The sequence below is a fragment of the Grampus griseus genome (assembly GCF_964374135.1).
Source record: "Grampus griseus genome assembly, chromosome: 1".
Classification (NCBI taxonomy): Eukaryota; Metazoa; Chordata; class Mammalia; order Artiodactyla; family Delphinidae; genus Grampus; species Grampus griseus.
The window spans coordinates 31,736,460-31,760,621 of NC_139017.1; the positions used below are offsets into that span (position 1 = coordinate 31,736,460).

At 42.7% G+C, this 24,162-nt stretch overlaps 1 protein-coding gene across 2 annotated transcripts; it reads right to left on the reverse strand.

Moving 5' to 3' along the window:
• Window positions 1–6,272: 6,272 nt before the first annotated feature.
• NPHS2 (NPHS2 stomatin family member, podocin) lies at window positions 6,273–24,096 on the reverse strand (the record flags this gene model as incomplete). Of its 2 annotated transcripts, XM_082659259.1 has the most annotated exons (8): window positions 6,273–6,628; window positions 7,681–7,759; window positions 9,101–9,156; window positions 12,101–12,304; window positions 14,663–14,745; window positions 16,338–16,410; window positions 19,860–19,963; window positions 23,823–24,096. In XM_082659259.1, 8 exons carry the CDS (start codon window positions 24,094–24,096, stop codon window positions 6,350–6,352), a joined length of 1,152 nt encoding a protein of 383 aa, XP_082515385.1. In that variant the 3' UTR covers window positions 6,273–6,349. The 2 variants fall into 2 exon arrangements, with proteins under 2 accessions (XP_082515385.1, XP_082515386.1); XM_082659260.1 differs by lacking the exon at window positions 12,101–12,304.
• Window positions 24,097–24,162: the final 66 nt, after the last annotated feature.

A 24,162-nucleotide genomic window follows, 5' to 3' on the forward strand; every position in this document is an offset into this window, starting at 1 on the left:
CCCCTCCTACTTCACTGCTCCTGGCTCACTTGCATTTGCTTTATCTCCCCCTGGCTCCAAACACCTCCGAGCTTTCTGCACCTGCTTTGGCTCCGCATACTTGGTGTTCCTTTGGATTTATCTCCTGGAACTGTAGGCCTTTGCCTGCTCCTTGAACCTCAGAAACCCTCTGACTCCAGAGTCCTCAGCCCTGTTGAAGCCCAACCACTGGTCAGGCCTGCCTTTGCCCACACATATTAAAGTGTTTGTGAGGTGGGTCTCAAAAATGTTTGGGGTCAGTCTAAGCCTACTGGATGACTTCTTAATTCTGGGGAAAGAAAACATGAAATTCTTCAGACAGCTGACTAGGCTCATGGCCCAGCTGAAAGCCACAGCTCAGGCTACTGACTTGTGCTTCCAGTTACCACTTGCTGGGGCAGAGCCAGCCCTACCCTTTTCACTTTCCTGAAGAGATTCTTGAATGATTCTAGCAAATTTGGGGCTTTTTAGTGGGATTTCAGCCTACTTTTAAAAAAATTAATTTCCTACTTTGTAGGAATGAGTCATCATTTCCATACAAACCAGCAGCCCCCATCCCTGAACATGAGCGTCTTGCCCCTCAGAATGTGTCCGCTCCATCGGGTGGAAGGCTGTCTTAAAGGTCAGAGTTATGCCTGGTGCCACTACGATTAGAAGGAGATGTTTGGTACCATAGACCTAGTTGGGGTGGTTTGGTTGTGAGCCACAAAAAGCCATTCTTACCACAAGCGAAAGGATAATTTATTGAAAGCACGTTGGGGAGCTCAGGAGATTGAAGGAAAGTCTTAAAGAATCAGGCTAGGAACAGATAGGATGAGGTAGTTTTAGATTTCAGAAGCAAGAACTGCTTCACCATCTCACCCAGTTGCTACCACCAAATGAACACCAGTCATCTCTTCCATCCTTACATTATTCTTAAAGTCCCATGAGGGAGAAAGGCTACCTTGTAGTCACAGACCACCCCATGGATGTACCAGGGATGGTGAGAAGACTTCAGGGATCTCTTTAGCTTCCTTAAAGGGAAGCAAGGACACCTTGCTCTGCTGTTCCACCAAGACAGAACACAGTCTGGGGGAAGGAAATGCCCAAAGAGAATCAGGAGGCTGGTAGGAAGGCATCATGAATGTTAGGTGGTTAAAAAAAAAAAAAAAAGTATGCTACAGAGAAGGCCTCTGCACTGCTGCTCCCTGAAAGTTATCATGGGCAGCCTCCACTTTCCCAAGTAGCTGATGTGTGGGAAGTTTTAGATAGTCCTTGAGTCCTGCCACATCTCAAGGTCACCCTGAGGTGGTCTCCTGAGCAGAGTGGAGAGAGGAGCTCTTGCTACACTTCTCTGTCCGTGGGGCTGCCAGGTGAGGCTGTTGTGCTTGTGTTGAAGGAGACCAGCCACTCTGTGTTCAGATGTCCAGACAGCCGTGCTGACTGGAGGTGCCTCATCACACTCCACTGGGTCCCAGTCCCCAGTCTCAGTGGTGATGTGGTCCACGTCCCTGGGAAGCCAAGGTGGTAGTGTCTTAGGAATCCTAGAACTTGGAGCAAGTCCCCAGTCCACCAGGCCTGGTTCTTCATCACACACCCAGACCAACTCCATGCATGTGGGCACTGTGTGATTCTCTCCCAAGAGTTCTGGTCCTCTGCTATGGTCCTACTGACTTGACTGTGGTCAGGTCACTTGTCAGGTGCTTTCTGGCACACATTGACTGGGCTTTCCTCTTGTTCTTGGCCTTTCCTAGCTGGAGATCAGTGACTCTGATATTGCCTGGGGAACCTACATTTTGCATTTCACTTTCAAAGACTGCTGAGAATTCTGCTTGTAGGCCCCAACTCTCTAGAGCACTATTTGCCCACTTCTGGAATTTTAAATAAGTGTGCCACCTACCAGCAAACATTTCCCCACAGGAAGCAGAGGAGCTGCTCTAAAATTAGGAGTCTAACTGCTGTAGCCCTGTTGCCTAGGGCCTGCCTACCTCCAAAACAGGAGTGCTTGCTATCTGTGCCTGAGGCTGAGGTCCTCTGTAGCCATGTTGATGGGAAGCAGTGTCTAGAATTCATCAGGACTTCTACCTCTGCCTCAGGAGAATGGAGAGTTCATTCCAGCCAGGTCTGCCACAGCCTCAAGACAATCTCCTATTCAGGACTGTTGAGCAAGTCCACCAATCCCCCTGACCTCAAAGATGGGCTCTGCCACGTACAGCTTTTCAGAAAGCAGGACTTCTTAGATGGTGCATCTGAGAGCAAGACCAGTGAAGGCAGCCTTCCAGACGCTCCCTAGACAATCCCAGTACACAGCAATGTCATTTGGCCTGGGCAGTGTTCCTGTTGTTCTGGAATGGCTGATGAAAGGGCTCCTGCATGCCTTTCTGGATTGCAGTGGCTTTTGTTTGGAGGGCATCCTCTTGTACTTGCAGGGGTTGGGTTCCATGAGCCCCTGATCTGACAGAGGCATACTTCAGGCTATCTCTAGGCCAGCTGTGAGAAACAATTTTGAAAGTCTGAAGATAAGATTAACAGTTCCCATCATCTGTCTCACCAAGGCAAACTGCTCTTTGGCAGACAAGATATTTCCATCCCAGATGTCCAGCAGATCCTGAAGTTCACAAGGTACAGCTGGTAATCCATTCCCATTTTCCACTCTGGCCACCCAAATGGTCAAACCCAGGTAAGAAAGAAGAGTGTATCTGATTTCTGGCCAGAACTATTGCTCATCAAGAGAAGAAACTCTTCTCTTCTGTCTAGATTTTGCTTTACTATCATGCTAAAGAGCTCTACACCTTTGAAACAAATGCTTGAAATATTGTGGGGAGGATTCTAATACAGGAGACCTCATATACAAACTCTTAAGCTGGTTCTGTCCAAGAACAACAACCCTGGGGACAGGAGCTCCTAGCCATTGGGGCTACCTTTGAAGCAAGGGGACAACAACCTGTATACGAGGCCAGGCTCCCATTTGGTTGAGCCCAATTACTGTCATTTAGAGCTACTGGGCTAAAACCAGAAATATAGTAATAGTCATGGTTTATTGAGCATTTACCTCATGTAAGCACTGTGCTAAGCACTTCACATGTATTATCGCATTTAGTCACAACAACTCTGTGAGGTGGGTTCTACCTTTATCCCCATTTATGTCAGGATAAGTTGCATGTCCAAGGTTAAACATCTAATAAGTTACAGAGTCTGGATCAAATCTGGTATATCTGACAGCAGAGTCCAAGCTCTCAGTTACAGTGCTACTTTTCCTCCCCAAGTTTAGGAAAAGCTAGAAGCGCAGTTGATGAACCCTCTTTGAAGGAATTTGACTTCTACATTCTCTACTTATTGCTCAGCTCAAATACTCAGCAATGGCATTGACACACAAGCCAAAATTCTAGAGGACATCAGAACCTGCACAGTCCTGATAGACTCTGCCAAAGAACATTGTAGCAGCCAGGAGCAATCTAATGAGGAGGAACATACTTTATCATCCAGACATGATCTCCAAGAATATGGAACACAGAGGCATTGGCAGAATGACCTGCTAGGCCTCCCAGATATAGGGGAGTCCAAACTGCAGAGCTCCAGCATTACCCTGATATGCTGGTGAGCTGGGGTTGCCCTTGAAGTTCTAAGGTAGGCCTGCTAAGCCCCCTTAGGATGACCCTCTGTGTTTTTTTGAGTTGTATGAGCTGTTTCAATGTTTTGGTTATTAACCCCTTGTTGGTCTCATCATTTGCAGATATTTTCTCCCATTCCATAGGTTGTCTCTTCAGTTTGTTGATGGTTTCATTGGCTATGCAAAAGCTTTTAAATTCGATTAGGTCCCATTTATTTTTGCTTTTATTTTTTTTGCCTTGGGAGACTGATCTAAGAAAATATTGCTATGATTTATGTCAAATAACTTTTTGCCTATATTCTCTTATAGGAGTTTTATGGTGTCATGTCTTACATTTAGGTCTTTAAACCATTTTGAGTTTATTTTTGTATGCGGTGTGAGGGAGTATTCTAATTTCATTGATTTACATGTAGCTGTCCAGCTTTCCCAACACTGCTTGTTGAAGAGACTGTCTTTTCCCCATTGTATATTCTTGCCTCTCTTGTTGAAGGTTAATTGACCATAGGTGCATGGGTTTATTTCTGGGCTTTCTATCCTGTTCCATTGATCTATGTGTCTATTTTTGTGTCAGTACCACACTGTTTTGATTACTGGAGCTTGATAGTATAGTGTGAAGTCTGGGAGGGTTATGCCACCAGCGTTGTTTTTTTTTCTCAGGGTTGCTTTGGCAATTCTGGGTCTTTTGTGGTTCTATGTAAATTTTAGGATTATTTGTTCTAGTCCTATAAAAAAGGATGACCTCTTTCTGGTGATTTGGAGTCCAACAACCTGCAGTACACCAGCCCTTAAGTCACATGCCTGCGCAATAAATGCAGGTCTAGACCAGAGTCACTGTCAATCCCCAAATGCCCTGGAATACCATTGTCATAGACTTGTTCCACTCTTACAACCATGTTGTTTGGTTGTGGTGTACTCCAATACCAAGTTAGAATATGTTATCCCTTTTATCAGCTTACAGCCTGCAATAGACTGGATGTTTGTGTCCTCCCCCCACCCCACCCCCCAAATTCATATGTTGAAATCCTAACCTTCAGTGTGATGGTATTAGGAGGTGATGGTATTAGTGTTTGGTAGGTGATTAGGTCATGATGGTGGAGCCCTCGTGAATGGGACTAGTGCCTTTATAAAAGAGACCCCCAAGGACTCTCTTCCCCTTTATGCCATGTGAGGATATAGTGAGAAGATGGCTGGCTATGAACCAGGAAGTGAGCCCTCACAAGATGCCAAATCTGCTGGCATCTTGATCTTATACTTTCCAGGCTCCAGAACTGCAAGAAATAAGTTTCTGTGGTTTATAAACCACCCAGTCTATGGAATTCTGTTATAGCAGCCTGAACTGACTCAGACACTGCCACTCTGTAAATTTCCAGCGAAAAACTGTATGTATCCCTAGTATGTATCCTAGATTTGGATTATACTGTTCAGTTTGTCCTCTACCTATCATTTCAAGATCAGTAACCAGTTGGAATACAGCACCTGGGTCTCAAGAGAAGATTTCTGCTGCTAGGACCTTGTGGACAACACTATCAACTCACCTAACTGGTCTCTGAAGAATTTGCCTTTGACTATTCATTATACCCTTTCACCTAGCACACAGTTTCATAGCAGCTTATCCCCATTATTCTTTCCCATTAAGCCCTCCTACCTTAACAGCTGGGAAGTACCTAAAGATACCGTAGACTACTCAAGCAGATCTGGAAGGTGCCTCTGCAAGGTAATGAGCAATTTAAATGTTGACTAGAGACAGACATCAGAGGAGACCAACCAATGGGTGATACCACAGACACTCAGATATATAGGCAAATCTGCCTTTGACAAAAAGAACCTTGCTAAAAGGAATTATTAAGGGTCATAAAGGCCCTTGTTGCATTACTACCCTGGCATTCACTTATTGTTCTGTTCCTGCTTCTGGTTATGCCTGAACCAGCATGGCCCTACCTCCTCCTTCATTGCTCTTGCCAACATTTGCCAACCTGAAATCAGGAACCATCCATGTGGGGGTGAAAAGTGACCAGCAACCCTTGATGCTACCTTAACTCCAATAAACCAGTACACTGGGATGGGTATGGGCCAACCCTGAAAATACATCAGCCCCATATTTATAGTGATGCTTCCTCAGATTTTAAGCCACATATACCAGATAAATGTTTTTGTCCTTTTATTTCTCTATTTAAAAAAAGAGTCTCTATAAAAATAATTCCTTTTAAGTTCTTTAATTAGGTGTAAATTTTATATCCAGCCCAAGTACATCTCTTTTTCTTTCATTCACTCAGAAACACGGAAGTGTCACTTGCATGGAGAGTTGGAGAGAAGCCTGCATCTCAAGATTACAACAGAGTGTGATAAGCATAATGATAGGGACATGTAGAAAGGGCTGTGGGAGCAACAAAGACCTTGCCAAAGGGACCAGAGGGCATACAGAGAAAAGGACGTTTGAACTACATCTTCAGAAGTCAAAATTTAGCCACATATAGACTCAAAATTCTTTCCAAAGTAGAATGCTGGCTAAAGCTCTTTCCCATAATTACTCTGATTAGATGATCCACCTAAGCATGTTATATGGCTTCTCTGTCATTACATGATTTCACTGTCTTCTCGTGTGTTGCTGCATTGTGACTTCATACATTCCAAGGGCATTCCACATGGCAACCAAAGGGCAGGAAGTGAGGACAGAGGGCCTTGCTTAGGGCTGTAGCTGTTACATGGCAGCCCTCTTTGCAGTCACATTATCCTTGTTTCCTCCTATAACATGGGAGAGTCTTTCTTTTTAGGGTTCAGTGGCTCAACAGGTTTGGAAGGATTTGGTAAAGGGATGCTTCCTTGAGTTCTACTGCTTGGAGAAGACAGGAAATTTAGCAAGTCAAATGGCAAAGGTAAAACCACTGTGGAAGGTTTCTCTGTGGACAAGGATTGCAGGGTGTGGAGGTACCGAAGCTGAACAGCAGCTGGAGTGCCTGATAGAATCTCGGCTGCCATCCTCAGGGACTCGGACGCAGCCTTCTCCCCTTCCGCAGCGATCATCTAGACAAGGGATGTGAAGAAAAGCAAAGTGATTTTTCTTCTTCGCTCCATGAAGGTTTTAATCCTACTTAGCGTGACTCAACAAACAAGCACTAGTATCTACTGTGTGACAGGTGAGCAGACTATCTTTTGTTCTTAAGGATCTTGATTTAGGCAGAGAGATTACACTGTTAATTGTAATTTAGGGTAGAAGTTTTTAAGGGCCATGACAAGTATAGAGGAAGTGTTAGGGGAGTTACTATGTCTGGTGGGCCTTGGAAGAGTAGTAGGATTTTGCCATTTAGAGGAAAGGTGTCGCCTTAAAGTGGGCAAAGGGCACTGGACTCAGAGATCCAGAAGCAACTCTGCCCAGAGGACTGCCTTCCTCCTCCACCAAAGCTCCAAAGTTATCCACCCTCTTACATAGTTAGGGGTTTTTCTTTACCTACGTTCTGTTCTTTAAGGGAAATCCACCTCCCCTCCAGTCCTCATTTTCTCTTCCCAACACCCTTCCCGCCCACACCTCAATCCTCAGGAGCGGCCGGCAGCCACACCTTCTCCCTGGCATGCCTGAGTAGAGGCTATGAGTAGCACAGCCTTCTCTCAGCTCTGGCGTTGAGGGAATTGGGCCCTGATCGTGGTTGTCCCTCCAGAGCTTGTGCAGGGCTAGGAATACAGGTCGGGGTGTCATTAACCTAGAGGTGACAGGTGACTGATATTACCCAGGGAAAAATGCCAGTGCTAGAGAAGAGGGATGGAGCACGGGGAGATGCCTTTAGGGAGAGAGGGAGAAGGCAAGATTCAAGGAGCAGGTCACTGTTACCAATAACTTCAGAGAGAGGGAGTAACAGGAAAAGAGACCTTACGTTGGTCAGTTAGGAGGCTGTTAACACACTTGAGGAGAGCAATTTTAATAGAGTGGTGTGGGTACGAGCCAGATTCCCCCCAGCGCCTGGATGAATAGGTGAGGAGCGAAGGGGAAATGTTCTCCACGAGGAGGCCTTCTTTTGGATTCTCTGGGGATCCTCAAGGAGCAGCCGTGCAGGAGGACGGCCTGCTCAGGGCTGGCTCACCCGCACTCTGGCCTGTCTCTGTGCTTCGGCCTCCACCGCCAGCGAGTGCTGCAGCCCGGCTGGCAACCGCACATCCTTACTGAAAGAGAAAGGGCATGGGTAGGTAGGTGTGCAGCACTGCTTTTAGCAGCCGGAGCTTTCGTACAGACCTGCCACCTTCCCTGCTGTCATTTCATGACGCACAGCGAATCCTGATTTAGCAGCGTGTGTGGCCCCCGACCTCTGCGCAGACAGTGGACAGGGAAGAGCAGCTTCAGGGCAGTGCCTCAAAGGCTGATTTTGCTTATCACTGATGCTATAGTAGAGTTATGGTTTTCTCTTTACAAGTGAAACAAATTTTGTGTTGATATACTACGAACATTTTCCCACTTAAAGTTTAATCTAAATCCCGGCTGTTAAATTTCAATAATGAAGAACAGCCTCGAAGAGCCGTACTATTAATAATGAGGGAAGTCATCTAAGTTTATAAAAGGGAACTGATTTTGAAAAGGGTAGAACTGACCAAATGAAAACAATACTTAATGTATTGCATGAAAGATACAAAATTGTATTTTCCCCCTGATTGTAACTATAAAAAAATACATAGATAGAAAAATGGGCAGTTCCTCAGAAAGTTAAATATGGAGTTACCATATGATCCAGTAATTCCACCCCTGGGTATATACCCAAGGGAAGTGAAAACACGTTCACACAAAAACTTGCACATGAATGTTCATTGCAGCATGATTCATAATGGTCCCAAAGTGGAAACAACCCAAATGTCCATCAACTGATGAGTAGATAAACAAAATGTGGTATAGCCAGCTGCACAATAGAATAGTATTCGACCATAGAAAGGAATGAAGTACTGATTCATGCTACACCATGGTTGGATGCTGAAAACATTAAGGTAAGTGAAGGAAGCCAGACTCAGAAGGCCACGGATTGTGTGATTATAATATTTATATTAAATTTCTGGAATAGCCAAATCCAGAGAGACAGAGAGTAGATTAGTGGTTGTCAGGGGCTAGGGGTTGAGGAGGCAATGAAGAATTGCTGCTTAGTGGATGCAGACTTTCTTTTGTAGATGATAAAAATATTCTGAAATTAGATGGTAGTGGTGGTTGCATCGCTCTGTGAATATACTAAAAACCACTGAGTTGTAATTTAAAATGGTTAAAAATAGTGAGTTTTATGTTATGTGAATTTTATCTTTTAAAAATGTTTAAATCCATAGAAATATGAAAGTAATTTGCCCAGATGTTACAGTGGTTATGTTATGGCTATGAGATAATAGGTAAATTTTTTTCTTTCTTCCAAATTTATGCTAATATGGCTACAGTACTCATTCAATGAAAGTAATTTTTCAAATAGAAGTTTTGAATAAAACCTAAATATCTCCCTTTATCATATTGTTCTTCCTGGTTAATTTCCTACCCACATTTCTGTTCTCTCCACTTTGATTCCCCAAATACAGGTCACTGCATCCAAGGCAACCTGTGGAGGGAAGAGTTTAGATGTCAGTAAGAACCTCCAGGTGGGAGGAGAGCACCCCTATGCACCGATGGCCATTGCACTGAGAAAGCACATTTCTCATTATGTACTTCCCTGTTTTGTTTTAACATTATAGGGCCTTGCAAAAGTTGTTTAATTTGCACAGTGCCACTCAACAAATATTTGTGGAATTAAAGATGGTGTGGTAGGCTGACTAATGGCTCCTAAAGACATCCATGCCCTAATCCCTGGAACCTGTGAGTGTTACCCCAAAAGAGACTTTGCAGATGCAATTAAGTTCCAGGCTGTTAAAATGGGGAGTTTATCCTGGATCTTGCTGGTGGGCCCTAAAAGCCACTGCAAGTGTCCTTATAAGAGGGAAGTGGAGGGACATCTGGCTACAGAAGAGGAGAAGGTGGTGTGATGATGGAAGCAGAGGTTGGAGTGCTGTGCTTTTAAGATGGAGGAAGGGACCATGATCTAAAGAATGCAGGTGGTCACCTGAAGCTGAAAAAGGCAAGGAAATGAATTCTCCTCTCAAAACCTCCAGAAGGAACCAGTCCTGCTGACTGACACCTTGACTCTGGCCCAGTAAAACTTCTTTTGGACTTCTGGCCTTCAAAACTGTAAGGTTGGGACTTCCCTGGTGGTCCAGTGGTAAAGAATCCGCCTTCCAATGCAGGGGACGCGGGTTCAGAGTACTAGGATCCCATGTGCCGCAGGGCAACTAAGCCCGTGCGCCACAACCAAGAGCCTGCGCACCACTACTAAGACCCGATGCAGCCAATAAATAAATAGATATTTTTTTAAAAAAACTGTAAGGTTAAATTGGTGGTGGTTTAAGCTGTCAAGTTTGTGGTAATTTGTTACAGAAGCAATAGGAAATAATAGAGATGGTATATTTGTTAAATTTGTTCTAAAATGCATTTATTAGAGAACCAAAATCTTTAGTCTCTCTCCCATATGATATTCTCTTCCATATGATATTCATTTACAGGTGCTTTCACTTCCTGTTGGTGGCACGCATCTTCCCCACCTCCCCATCCCAGGAGTGGGAAGAAAATGAATTGTGTGTTCTGGAAAGGGGGGCAGGGCATGGAGCAATATGCAGGCCATACTCTTTTTCCTTTTTAACTTATTTCTGATGATTTCTTGGTGGCTAGATAAATAGTGCATTGGGAACCCTGATAAGACTAATTTAGGGGGTTGATGGGAGGAAGGAATGTTGAAAAAGACTTCATAGAGGAGGTGACATCTTAAAGAACAATATGATTTTGCCTGTAGGGAAAAGGGAAATATTTGGTACAGAGGAACAGCCTAAGAGCAGGCATGGAAGCATAGACTCACTGAACACTGGAGAAACACTAAGTCCGCTGGAGGATTAGATACACTGGGGGAAGGACAGCAAGAGGTGAGGCTACAACAGTTGGGTCATTTATCCGCTCATCCAAAAACCCAGTATCTGGCTGCTGTGTAACAGCCCCATGCCGGGTACTGAGGACAAAAGATGAATAAAATATGACCCCTGACATTATGGAGTTCATGGCATGGGAAGAAAAATGTGTAAATACATAAATTATAATTCAACATAACAAGGGCAAGCTTGAATGTCAAGTGTCTGGACCTTATCCTTTATCCTTTGGAGGGGAGGGATGAACAGGAAGAGAGGCTGAAGGGAAGGCAGAGGGGAGCAACGTGAGTGGTTTTTTTTTTTTTTTTTTTTTTGCTGTACGCGGGCCTCTCACCGCTGCGGCCTCCCCCATTGCGGAGCACAGGCTCCGGACGCGCAGGCCCAGCAGCCACGGCTCACGGGCCCAGCCGCTCCGCGGCACGTGGGATCCTCCCAGACCGGGGCACGAACCCGTGTCCCCTGCATCGGCAGGCGGACTCCCAACCACTGTGCCACCAGGGAAGCCCAACGTGAGTGGTTTTTAAATTCCAGAGCAGCAATTCCCCTGTGTCTTCTTGTTCTAACTTCTTCTCCTTTCAGCTTCTCTTATTTCCTGAATTCTTCCTTTTTCCACTAGGATGCTAGTCCCAGTTTTATCAGTGATGAATTGGACATGTCACAAACATTTGGATACTTCATCTTCTCAGCTGTGTCTGCTCAGGCCCCATCAGGCACAATCATTATCAATGCCTTCGATCCTTAGTTCCTTCTATTGAGGTCTTCCTTCAGCTAGACTCGAGTCATAGCCTCCGAACTCAGTTCTGGGCTTGGGTGCCTCATGGCCTCAATGACAGGCTCCGTCACTGGTGGTAATTGCCACCCGACTGGCCAGCTGCCTAGAATGCTGCTTTGTTCTCATCTCTCTTCTGAATACCTTTGCCAGCTTGTCTTGGTAAGAAGTGAAGATGCCTACCCTGGTTGTGGGCAAGGTTGCTGAGCTTGCTGCCTGCGGCCTAGACGCTGCTGCTTGTGAGGCAGCTCTTGCTTTTCTCTCCCTCCTATCATTCCAACTCAATCAAACCTAGGTGATGGATTGGGTAATGAATCACATAAGGGTCTGTGACATCTTACCTCTTTTCATCTGAAAGTCTTATTTGAACTTATCATTATCTAACTTTGCTTGTTTCCCCAACTAGACTGTAAGGTCCCAGGATGCATTCCTTATCATCTCTGTGTCCCACCAACCCACCCTGTCCAGCCCCACCACCCCTGTCAGCTGCCACCCCCACCACCTTGTGCTATGTGGGCACTTTACAATGAGTCTAAAGCCACTTTTTGTTTTGAGAACAAAAACTGTGGCAATGACTGACTAATCAGCACAGATTGGTGCCTATGATTGGCTCAGGGTCAATTTGGCAACCTCTTAACTGTCAGCTCCTTACAGGACGGTACCTTTGAATGCATGGCACATGGAAGATTCAGTAAATGGCCAATGAAGAAAGGAATAAAAGATAAAGGGATACTTCAGCATACTTGGTGTTAAATTCATCTAAGTACCTTTACATCTTGTGCAATGCTCTTCCTCTCTAGAAGAATTTCAGTGAGGGATCGATGTGCTAGGAGACGCTTCATGGTGGTCTGCACAAGGAATTGGACCGCTTTGGACACATGAGCAAGACTGCTTAGGAGAAGAGAGGCATTTTCCATTCGGTAGTAGCAGATGGCGTCTATCTCCATTACAAACATGTCTTTGGTTACAACCTAGGCAGAAAAAAAATTTGGATGACAACCCTGATTCTTGGGTTCCTTTCCCACATGAGGATAGAGGAGCTAAATATGTTCAAAGGGTATTTTCTCAGCGTAAGATGATGGTAGGAAGAAAGAGTAGTTGGCTCGCCCTTTAATCAAAATAGACGTGTTTTTTTTTTAATTATGGAGTTTGTATTAAATACACTAAAGAACTCGCAATTTCAAGGAATCTTATAAATCCTTTTGTAAAAAAAAATCAGGAACAGTTTTCTTACATGAAAACATTCAGTTGATTGTATATCAGGTCTTTTAAAACCGATGCCAAAAAAATCTCCTAAAAGAGCAACATGTTCTGGGAAACAAGCGCTCAAATGTATTGAGTGTGCATCTAGAGGGCAGTTTGGTGATACATATCAAAAGCCCTAAAAGATGTATGTGCACAACATTTCCATTTTTAGACATTAATCACAAGGATATATTTCAAGGGTTTAGCTGCAAGGATATGATTCATAGTATTGCTTATTGTAATAAAAAAAGTAGAAATAATATCAACACTAGGGAATTAGTTAAGTAAATTCCAGTTACTCAATTAGTTGAGTAAAATCCATACGATGAAATGCTGTGTGTCTGTTTAAAACAAAGAGGTAGAAACATAGGTAATATATGAAAAGGTGATAACAATAGATTGTGAAAAAAGACATGTTGCAAAATAGTATGTATGGTGTGATATATATATATACAAACAAATGCACACACATATATATGTCTGAAACTACAACCACATATATAGAAAAGTCTGAAAGGATACATTCTAAAATATCAACTCTATGGGTGATAGGGTTAGGTATAAGTTTTACTCCTTTTTATATTTTATTATATAAAATAAGCCTTTTAAAAGTATATTATTTTTATTCACATTTCCATTTACCAAAAGAAAGAATGAGAAAGAACCTCAGACTGAAAGTGGGAGACAGTTTAGGAAAGGCTTATAAATCTGAATCAGTAACAGGGAAGTCTAGATGTTATCTCTACATTTAACTTTTAATTGTGGTAAAATACACAAAACATCAAATTCACCATCTTAACCATTTTTAAGTGCACAATTCAGTAGTGTTAAGTACATTCACATTGTTGGGCAACCAGCGTCCAGAACTCTTTACATCTTGCAAAACTGAAAACTGGTGAACAATTCCCCATTCTCTCCTCCCGGCAGTCCCCGCAACCATCATTCACTTTCTGTTGCTCTGAATTTCACTACTCTATGTTCCTCATATAAATGGAATCATACAGTATTTGTCTTTTTGTGACTGGCTTATTTCACTTGGCATACTTTTCTCAAGGTTCAGCCATGTTGTAGTATATGCCGGAATTTCTTTCCTTTTTAAGGCTGATTATTATTCCATTGTCGGCATATACATTTTGTTTATCTATTCAGCCATCAATGGGCATGTGGATTGCTTCCACCTTTTGGCCATTGTGAAAAAAAATGATGCTATGAGCATAGGTATACAAACATCTCTTCAGTACCCTGCTTTCAATTCTTTGGCATTTATACCCAAAAGTAGAATTGGTGGATTATATGGTAATTCTATTCTTAATTTTTTGAGGAACTGTCATACTGTTTTCTACAGTAGCTGCACCATTTTACCTTCCCACCTACAGTATACAAGGGTTCCAATTTCTCTACATCTTTGCCAACACTTATTATTTTCTGTTTTTTTCTTAATAAGAGCCATCCTGATAGGTGTGAGGTGGTATCTCATTGTGTTTTTGATTTGCATTTCTCTGATGATTAGTGATGTGGAGCATCTTTTCATGTGTTTTTTGGCCATTTGTATATCTGCTTTGGAGAAATGTCTATTCAAGTCTGTACTGAAATGTGTATTCAAGTCAAGTATATATACTATCTACCATATATGGAGGACAATCTGCTTTACTCAAAGTCATCTGATTTAAATATTAATCTTATCTAAAAAAAATACCTTAACAGCAACATCTAGATGTATTTGACCAAATATTTGGGTACCATGGTTTAGCCAGGTTGACACATAAAATTAACCATCACAAAGGCCTTTGTCCATTTTTAATTGGATTTTTTGTTTTCTTGTTGTTGAGTTATAAGATTTTATATATTCTGGATATTAACCTCTTATCAGATATAGTATTTGCAGTTTTTTTCCCATTCTGTAAGTTGCCTTTTCATTCTGTTGATTGTGTCCTTTGTTGTAAAGGAGTTTTAAATTTTGATGTAGCCCATATCTCTTTTTCTTTTCTACTTTTGAGCAAAAATAGTCATTTTCCTCTGGGCCAGAAGTGGTAGCTTGGCCAGGGAAAATGTAGAAAGAAAGCAAAATCCACCACTTGGCTTACCTCATGAAAGGGTATCTCCAAGGTTTGGAGGCGAAGGTCAACCTTGTGGTAGGTATCCAGGCAGGGCAAAAAGAAGAAAAGGCCTAGAAGAGGGGGCAGGGGAAGTGACAGGTGAATGGCTAGCATGGAGGCCATTTGGGGTTCACTCTTTTGGCGTCAAGTTGCATTGCTTTTCTTAGCCTCCAATTGCCCATAGAACTCCCCATATCCCACCTCCACCCATGGTGTGTTTGTTGTTACTAAGGCTACCAAATAATTTGTTGTTCAAGCTGGGGCACTTTTGAGGGTGAAAGGAGAGCACTATTATGACTTACACCAGGACAACAGGCATGAACAGGGATTATCCCCAGCAAAATGGGCTGTATGGTCACCTTGGTCATGGTGCTGACCTGTCCAGATATTGGGTTACACATCTGTCTCCTTCACTAGACTTAAACTCTATAACAAGAGCATCTTATGCATTCCCGTTAGCCTTAGTGCCTTTTAGGTGCTCTGTAAAACTATTTCTTGAATCCGTGTGTGTAAGAACTTTAGAGCCAGCAGCCTCCATGTGGTATTTCTTAAAATGTGAGCCCCAAAGGAATCAGAATAGCAACATCATGATACCAGCCTTCTGGTTGGCTAGTTAGTCCTCACCCACCCCATATAATGTATAGGGTCAATGTGCAATCAATATTTTAGATTGATTTATTGAGATTTTCTGAGAGACCATTGGACACTGTAGGCTTGTACAAGAGCCAAAGCTTTGTTGGAATCAGCAGTACCTCAAGCACCCATGATCTCCCTGAGGAGCCACCCAGCTACTAGCCCTTCTCAGACCCAATCGAGAAGGATACCAAAAACTAGAACCAGAACAAGGCAGTCCCTGTTCTGGAACTACAGGGTCTGGTTCTGTTTTTGTGTGAACCAATCTGTTGGCTCTGAATCTTCAAACTGATTTGTGTCTCCTAGTCTGGTGTCTATTCTCTATCTGTTTCTGTAGAGCTGGCTTGGAACTTGGACCCTTTCCAATCTGTGCACAGTGGGACTTTGCTTCTTCTCATGTCTTTCTGGATTAGCTCTTCAAACCCCAACTATTAGACTTTTCAAACTAACGATACTTCTATCTGTGCCCCATAATCAGCTTGGACTTCTGGATACAAACTCTGTAAGACTTTAAGGTCCTAGAGACTAGAGACCATGTTTAATTCATCCATCTTCATATCCTTTGTAGTTAAACAATGAAACACGGGAAGTGCTCAATCTATGTTTCTTAAATTTCCATGAACTGAAGGCCAATTTGTTACTTGGATGCTGAACTTTGCCTATCTAGCCTGGTGTGTTCTGATTCCCTGGATCCTGAACTAGCTCAGTTTTGCTCTGAGAATTCACAGGACTCAGACCACTTACATGTTCTACTCAAACCAGTGCCTGGTCTTAGGTCCTAGCCTACTTGCTACTCCAGCCAGCCTGGCCCTGGCATTCAGCTTTTTGCATCCACTCTCTCTTTTGGTCACTGTGACCTGGTAGTAATGCTCTCTGAAGAATTTCTTAATAACCTGTGTTACAAGTAACAGATTGAAAAATGAAGAGATCATGAATCAAGTTACTTCATGTAATCTGAGGGCTGTATTACAAACATGCATGGATTGAAGAAATTGGCAAGTCTCTGGGGGGTAAAAAAGATCATTCTTACCAGGGCCTTTGGCTCTTCCAGGAAGCAGATGTCCCAGTCGGAATATAATTACTCTCTCATACTCCTGTATAACCTAAAGGAAAATTTAATACTTTTGAATCACTCCAAGAGATTAAAATGAAGTCTTCAGAAGACCCTGGTGTGAGAGTGATCCTAGGTATCAGAAATCTTTGGCTTTGAGAACCAAGAAAAAATTTCTGTTAATACTTATATTTCTAAAATATATACTTAGTAAATGAAGAATTTCAGAAACCAATGAAAAAGTATAAAATTTTTGAGACTGTGGACAGAATTTTGATCAGAGAGTCATGGTTATCTAAAAAATAATTGGTTCCACCAATCAAAGTAGTCACAGCATATTTCATCTTGTATATTGCTGTGACTGATGCATTATGAGCTTTTACATGCATCACTCATTAGCTATTTACAGACCTTACGGCAGCCATGCAGGTGCTCAGATCACCCTTCAGGAAGAGCCTGTAGCCAACTATATGTTGTCTGTAAGAGATACACTTTCTATTTACATATACAAATAGGTTGAAAGTAAAAAGAGAAAAAACTATACCACACAAAGAGTAACCAAAAGAGAGTAGGAGTGACTATACCGATATCAGACAAAATGAAGTTTAAAACAAACACGCAAAAATGTTATTAGTGATAAAGAGGGACATTGTGTAACGATAAAATGGCCAATGTGTTAGGAAAGTATAACAATGGTAAACATATATGTACCTAAAAATAGAGTTCCAACATATATAAAACAAAAACCAAAAGAACTGAAGTTAGATATAGACAATTCAATGATAAAAGTTGGAGACTTTACTATCCCACTTTCAATCATGGATAAAACAACTAAACAGAAGGTCAACAGGAAAGAAAAGACTTGAACAACACTATAAACAAACTAAACCTAACAGATAGCTATGCATAACTCCACCCAACAATAGCAGAATACATATTCTTCTCAAGCACACATGAAACATCTCCAGGACAGACCATATGCTGGGCCATAAAAAAAACTCAATAAATTTAAAAGGATTGAAACCACACTAAGTATATTCTCTGATTACAATGGAATGAAATTAGAAATTGATAACAGAAGGAAATTTGGGAAATTCACATATATATGGAAATCAAATCACACACTCTAAAATAACTGATAGGTCAAAGAAGATATCACAAAAGAAATTAAAAAACACTTTGAGGGACTTCGCTGGTGGCGCAGTGGTCAAGAATCTGCCTGCCAATGCAGGGGACATGGGTTCGAGCCTGGTCCAGGAAGATCCCACATGCCGTGGAGCAAATAAGCCTGTGTGCCACAACTACTGAACCTGCGCCCTAGAGCCTGCGAGCCACAACTATTGAAGCCTGCGTGCCTAGAGCCTATGCTCCACAACAAGAGAAGCCACCACAATGAGAAGCCTGTGCACTGCAACAAAGAGTAGCCCTGGCTCACTGCAACTACAGAAAGCCCGCACACAGCAACAAAGACCCAATGCAGCCAAAAATAAATAAAAAGTAAATAAATTTTAAAAATGCTGTAAATTCAGAACACAATGATAAATAAAGTTTATTAAAAAAAACAAAACACTTTGAGATGAATGAAAACAAAACCTCAAGGTACCAAAACATATGGAATGTAACTAAAGTAGTGCTTAAAGGAAAATTTATAGCTGTAAATGCCTATAACAAAAGAGAAGAAATATCTCAAAATAATACCCTAATTTTCTACCTTAATGTACTGGAAATAGAAGCACAAAGTAAACCCAAAGTAAACAGGAAGAAGAAAATAAAGATTAGAGTGGAAATAAATGCAATAGAAAATAGAAAAGCATCAGAGAAAATCAACTGACCCAAAAGTGGGTTCTTTGACAAGATCAACAAAATTGACAAATACTTAGCGAGACTGACCAAGAGAAAAGAGAGGAGATTCAAATTGCTGAAATCAGGAGTCAAAGAGGAATGACAGAGACATCACTACTGTCCTTACAGAAATAAAAAAGATTATAAAAGAAAATATTGTGAACAACTATATACCAATTAGTAACAGGTGAAATGGACAAATTCCTACAGAGTCATAAACTATCAAAACTGACTCAAGAAGAAAAAGAAAAATGAAAAAGACCCAGAATTAAAAGATTGAATTAGTAGTTTAAAATTTTCCCACAAAGAGAAGTCCAGGACCAGATGGCTTCACTGGTAAATTCTGCCAAATATTTAAAGAGAAATTAATACCAGTTCTTCACAAATTCTCCCAAATAATAGAAGAGGAGGGAAATCTTTCCAACTCATTCTCTGAGGCCAGTATTACCCTGATACCAAAACAAGACAGTGATATCACAAGACAAGAAAACTACAGACCAGTATCTCTCATGAATATAAATGCAAAAATCCTCAACAAACAACCAGCAACTTGACTCCAGTAATATATAAAAAGGATTATACATCATAACCAAGTGGGACTTATTCTAGGAATACACAGTTGATTTAACATCCAAAATTCAATGAATAAAGGGCAGAATAAAGGGCAAATACCATGTAATCATCTCAATGGGGGAAGAAAAGGCATTTGACAAAATCCAACACCCTTTCACAAAGACGAAGGAGAAGAGGAAGGAGAGCTTGTGTGGGGAGTGAAATCGGCCACAGCCCCGGCAGCATCTGTAGCGTTCCAGCCAAGGACATGCTCTTCCCTGACAGCTCTGGCCAATGACTAAGAATGGCAGGGATACAAGGGCTTGGCCATTTCTGCCCATTGTGAGACTCATCTATGAGGCAAACTTTGCTCTGGAGCTCCCTTTCAGTCTGGCCAAGACTTTCTTGGAGGTATCCCACAGTCTGAGGCACTCTGTCCAATCCTTCCTTCCCCTTCTCATATCAGAGGTGTCAGATCTGCATCATCCTCTGAAGGTTTTCCCTGCCTACTCTTATTCTCTCTCCCCCTAATCTTTCACAGACAATGCCACCCCATAAATCTCTTGCACTTCTAATTCCATCTTGGTATGTGCTTCCCAAACTGACACAGGTCTTCATTTACTTCAGGGACAGCCATGTGTAACCACCTGTGGGCCCAAGGTAATTATCATCTGTGGTCTATAGAAGCTGCCTGAGAAGTTTCCTGGAGGTGTCAGGAGTAGGCACCATGACCTCTTCTGGGCTGGTCTTTGTGTTATAGAGTGTCAATGAACTAGACATAGCTCCTGTCCTGAAGGGGCTCTCAGTCTAATGGCAGCGATTGTGTATCCACAAATATTATACATGTGGTAATTGCTAGAATTGATGTGAAAGTAGGATGACACGAGAGCACAAGGAAGGGAATGACAGTCTGGAGGAGTCAAGGAAGGCTTCACAGTGATCTCTGAGCAGGTATAAAGAGTAAGAGCTCTCCTGGAAGGTGAGTGGGAGTGAAGGCATTCCATGCAGAGCAGACAGCACGTACCAAAACACAGAAATGAGAGTGGACATGGTGCAGTCAGTGAGAGGCACCAGGAAATTACTTATTGGGTCCTCATGGAATCTCACCTTTATGCAGAACCAGATAGAAAAAGGGAAGGTCACAATGATGAAGAGCAGGGATGTGAGGACAAGAAGCCACTCACAAGCCCCTAAACTGGAAGACTTGGTACCTTAAAAAAAAAAAAAAGCAAAAGAATAATTATATTGGAACTTCGCCATATTCACTGACTAGCACCTCTAGTCCAGTCCTTGGTATTAGGGTCAGAGCAGTTTGCTGACTTTGCTGGAAATAGGAACGAGCTGGATATCAGCGTGGTCAGTTCCCAGAGCCGAGGGCACGGTCTGTGTGAAGGGCTTTGTGGGCAGATGGAAGGTGGAGCAGGCTCCCGGAAAGGCAGTGGAGGGTACACTGGAACAACCACAGAATCTGGGCAGAAGGTCTGGGTTCTGGTTCTGGCTCCACCATTTTCTGTCCAAATGACCTTAAGCAAGGTACACAACCTCTCAGTTTCCTCATCTATTCAAGGAAATGCTATTGCATAACTATTTCATAATAACTATCTCGTGGAATAGCTCATATCTCTGGCATAAGAATGAAATGACATATAAACATAAAAGCACCAAACTGTGTTTTTTTACACGTCTGGTGTTGTCATTTAAAACTCATGTTTACCTAGTGGTAACTGCTACAAAAGTACTTTTTCTATCTGAGCCCCTCTTAAAGAGGTACCTTAAAAATACACGATCAATAAAATTGCTACAAAATAGATTTATGTTCCAAAGGCTCTTAGCATTACAAAGGTTCCATTTAAGTCTTTATTTTTCAGTGTGAAAAGCAGATTGCTGTCAAGTTTGTTAGACACGATTGGCTTTACTTTTGAGCTATCCATTTCCAACTAGACGACAGAAGCTGTGCTCCTTTTATATGCATGTGCCAAAAAGGCATACACACACACACACACAGCCATACTTAGGTGATATTTCCTTAGTATCCTCTAGAAGTATAATTTTGAGAAAAAACAGGACCCTTTGTCCCTCTCTGCATAGTTTCTTCTATTTGAAGTGGTTCAAACCACATGTGTCCAGAGGTTCATCTTCCCTGAAATTACAGCTCCATCTACCATTTGCCCCAATATCTGAAATTCCTCCATGAGAGCCACTTTGGCTTCAGGTGTGGATCTTTAGACAGTCTTTGAAAATCACCTATATGGGGTAATATTAGCCCATTTGTGCCTATAGAAAAGTGATATGGAACTGGAGTTCAGGCCATCCAGGTTGCTTGGGTGATAAATGAAATGGTATCAGGGAAAATTCAGTCTCAAGGACATAAGCTTCTTGGGGCCTTGTCTTGTTTAAACCGTGTCCCAGGACTGGAATAGTGCCTGACACATACAGGTGCTCAATAAATACTTGTTGAATGTAGGAAGGAAGGAGAAGTGGATACTGAAAATGATTTAAATGTAATGGTTATAGAAATCTCAAGAATTTTAATCCACAGGTACTAGAAAACTGGCCAAAGGGATACTATTTGTCAGTTTAAAAATCTTATAGAGGAATAGGTGACTAAAATTAGAAATGGTGAAAAGTCTATTTTTAAGGGATGGGAAGGAAATGGATAACTAATTAGTAGGCCTGAAAATTTGATTTCCATGCTTGCAAAATAACTGGAAAGGTCATCACCAAATTGATGTGCAGATTACTCGAAGAGGGCAGATATACAAGCTGCACCAGCACAAAACCAAATTCAGTGCTAAATGCCAATGTATGGCAGTTCCTAAATGGTGTCCCACGGAACACTAATCCTCCAGGGTGCTCCACAAAGCAAGTGTTCCTGGAGCAAACAAGTTTAGGAAATATTGTGTACTGTATCCCACTCCTGGAGCTTCCCAATAGTCACTGGCATATTGAAGCTAGGAGAATCCCTGCAGCAAAGAAGCATTCTTTGCTTTGTTTAACCTAGTATTTCCCAAACATTTGACCAGGCGATATCTTCTCCAAGCAATTTCATGTTCTATGGAATTTATTTCTCATGCAACCTACTCTGGGAGATGCAGTTTTGGGAGAGGTGTTTCTATCAACATCATATTAGTTTTTGCAATATTCTTCCCTAAGAGCAATAACAGTGTTATTGCCATGTTTGCTAGCTTATAAATATATTTCATTTGCCAGTGGTAACCATGGTAAGTAAAAATAAATAAATGCACATACCAACAAAATTTATATTTTATAAGTGAAGAAAGTCCTCAAAATTCCTTCATACCATAGTTAGGGATGTGAACAGAAAACTAATATGTATACCCAAATCTAACTTGAAGCTTTACTCACAAAATATTATTCTCTTAGAATGAGTTCCTTGAATATCCAATTTGTTTAGTGTAAGTGAACAGTGAAACACTACATGTTAAAGCAGGAAGCGCCTTGAGATACGACAGTCTGAGAATCCTCAACATTTCAGTAAAAGGAAGCTTCTCTTAGTTTCTCCCAAATCTTAGGTAGCCTGGCTGTGGGAGTGTGGTACTAGTGAGAAGGAGAGGGGATGTTGATATGTCTGTTCCCCTTTCCTCTGGGAGCCACAGAAACCTCCCAGACAAGGGCTCAGCAAGGGTGTCTCATCCTTAATGGGCTCATCCATTGCTTGGGGGGGCCTGAAGCTCTAGTCACTTTATAGCTGAACAGACTGAGTGAGGCCCACAAGGCCTCAGCTAGTTGGTGACAGTGCTGGAACCATGACCAGAAATCAGGGGCAGCACCCTGCAAGGATGGGCTTTTCAATAAGACTGTTTTATTCTGGAATGCTGGCTTCTGCACTTCCCACCTGTAGATCTTGGGCAAGTTATTTAATTTCTCAGCATTTTTTCTCATCTGTGACACGGGAATGATAATACTCAGTAAAACACCTAGCATGTGCCTCGCACACAGTAGGAGCTCCAAAAATGGGGCTCCCTTCCTTCCCTACCCCACTGATGTGGTCTGAAGCACAATACTTACAGACCTCTAACATCAGCACTACTGTAGCAGTGAATCCAATAACCCTTTAATGACCAGAAGTTTCTGACCCATGAAAGGGCATCAGTTAGGCAAAACAGCATTAACATGGTCAACACAAACTACATCCCAATTGCTGGAATCTTTCTCAAGTCATAGCTTTCAGTTCTACAGCATATAGGGCAGTGCTGGTAGCCAGGAGATGTTAAAATTTCATAGTCAGCAGAAAGTAGTATAACACACTATTCCTTATTTACCTTCCTTTAAACCTCCCTCACCCTGAAATTAAGGTGTAATGAGTTTTTTCTTCCACTCATTATAGAAAGGATTGGAAGCAGATAAATTTGTTCCTAAGAGTTCCTTCACCTGCAGAAGCTAAAGAGACACCTTTCCCTGTGATTCCCTCCCTTTGGTCTAACTTGCCTCTTTTAGCTTGCAAGGGTGTTTTTTTTTTTCTTTCCCTCCAGGCTTTGTGCAAGATAAGTGCTTTGAGTGTCTTATCTCATTTTATCCTCACAATTACCCTCTGAGGTGCGTACTATTGCTGTCCCCATTTGATACATGGTTAAGTCCCTGACTATGATCAAATAGTTAGCTAAGATTCAAACTGAGATCTAGCTTTTCTCTACTTGGCTCTGCTGCCTCTACTTTTTAGAAAGTATGATCACTGCAAAGTGTAAAATACTTTTAGGAAAGTCTGATGAGGAGAGGAGAATAAGCTACATAGTTGCCCTGAACCATGTTGATTGGTCCCCAACCTGGATCACACTCCCTCCCACCTCCCATCCTTGGCTGACCCCTGAGAACAGTGGTATTTAGCTGATGTTATTTGTATTTCTTCTGATGCATTTTGGTCTCCACCACTGAGGGGTCGGTGGGTCCTAGCTCGCGGCTTTCATTTCCTGGGAAGCTGAGCAGGTCCAGCAGGCTGCTCTGGCCTCGGAAGCTCTCAGTGCGGTGCCTCATTGCACCTTAATTGACATCCCTTGGGTACCACTTGGAAAGGCCGCACCCCCTCCCGGGGCCTCAGCCTGACCGCTGTACCTTCCTCAGGCCGCTCGCTCTCCAGCAGCGCCACCACATCGGTGCCCTCCTCGCCAGAGCCCCGGACCTCATCCACGTCCACCACGGTGGCTGCAGGCGCTCGGGGCTCACCCGGGCTCCCTGCCCGCCCGAGGGCCGACTGCTCCGGCCCGGCGTCCCGGCGCCCGCGGCCTCTGCCGCCCCTCTCGGCCTTCGCCCTCTTGTTCTCTTTGTGGGCGGACCCGCTGCCTCTCCCGTGGGCCTCTCTGGAGGAGCTCCGAGCCCTTTTCTCCATCCTCAGAACGACCGAATCCAGGAGCGCAGTTCCTGCAAAGTCGCTGGCAGGGATGCGGGGCACGTC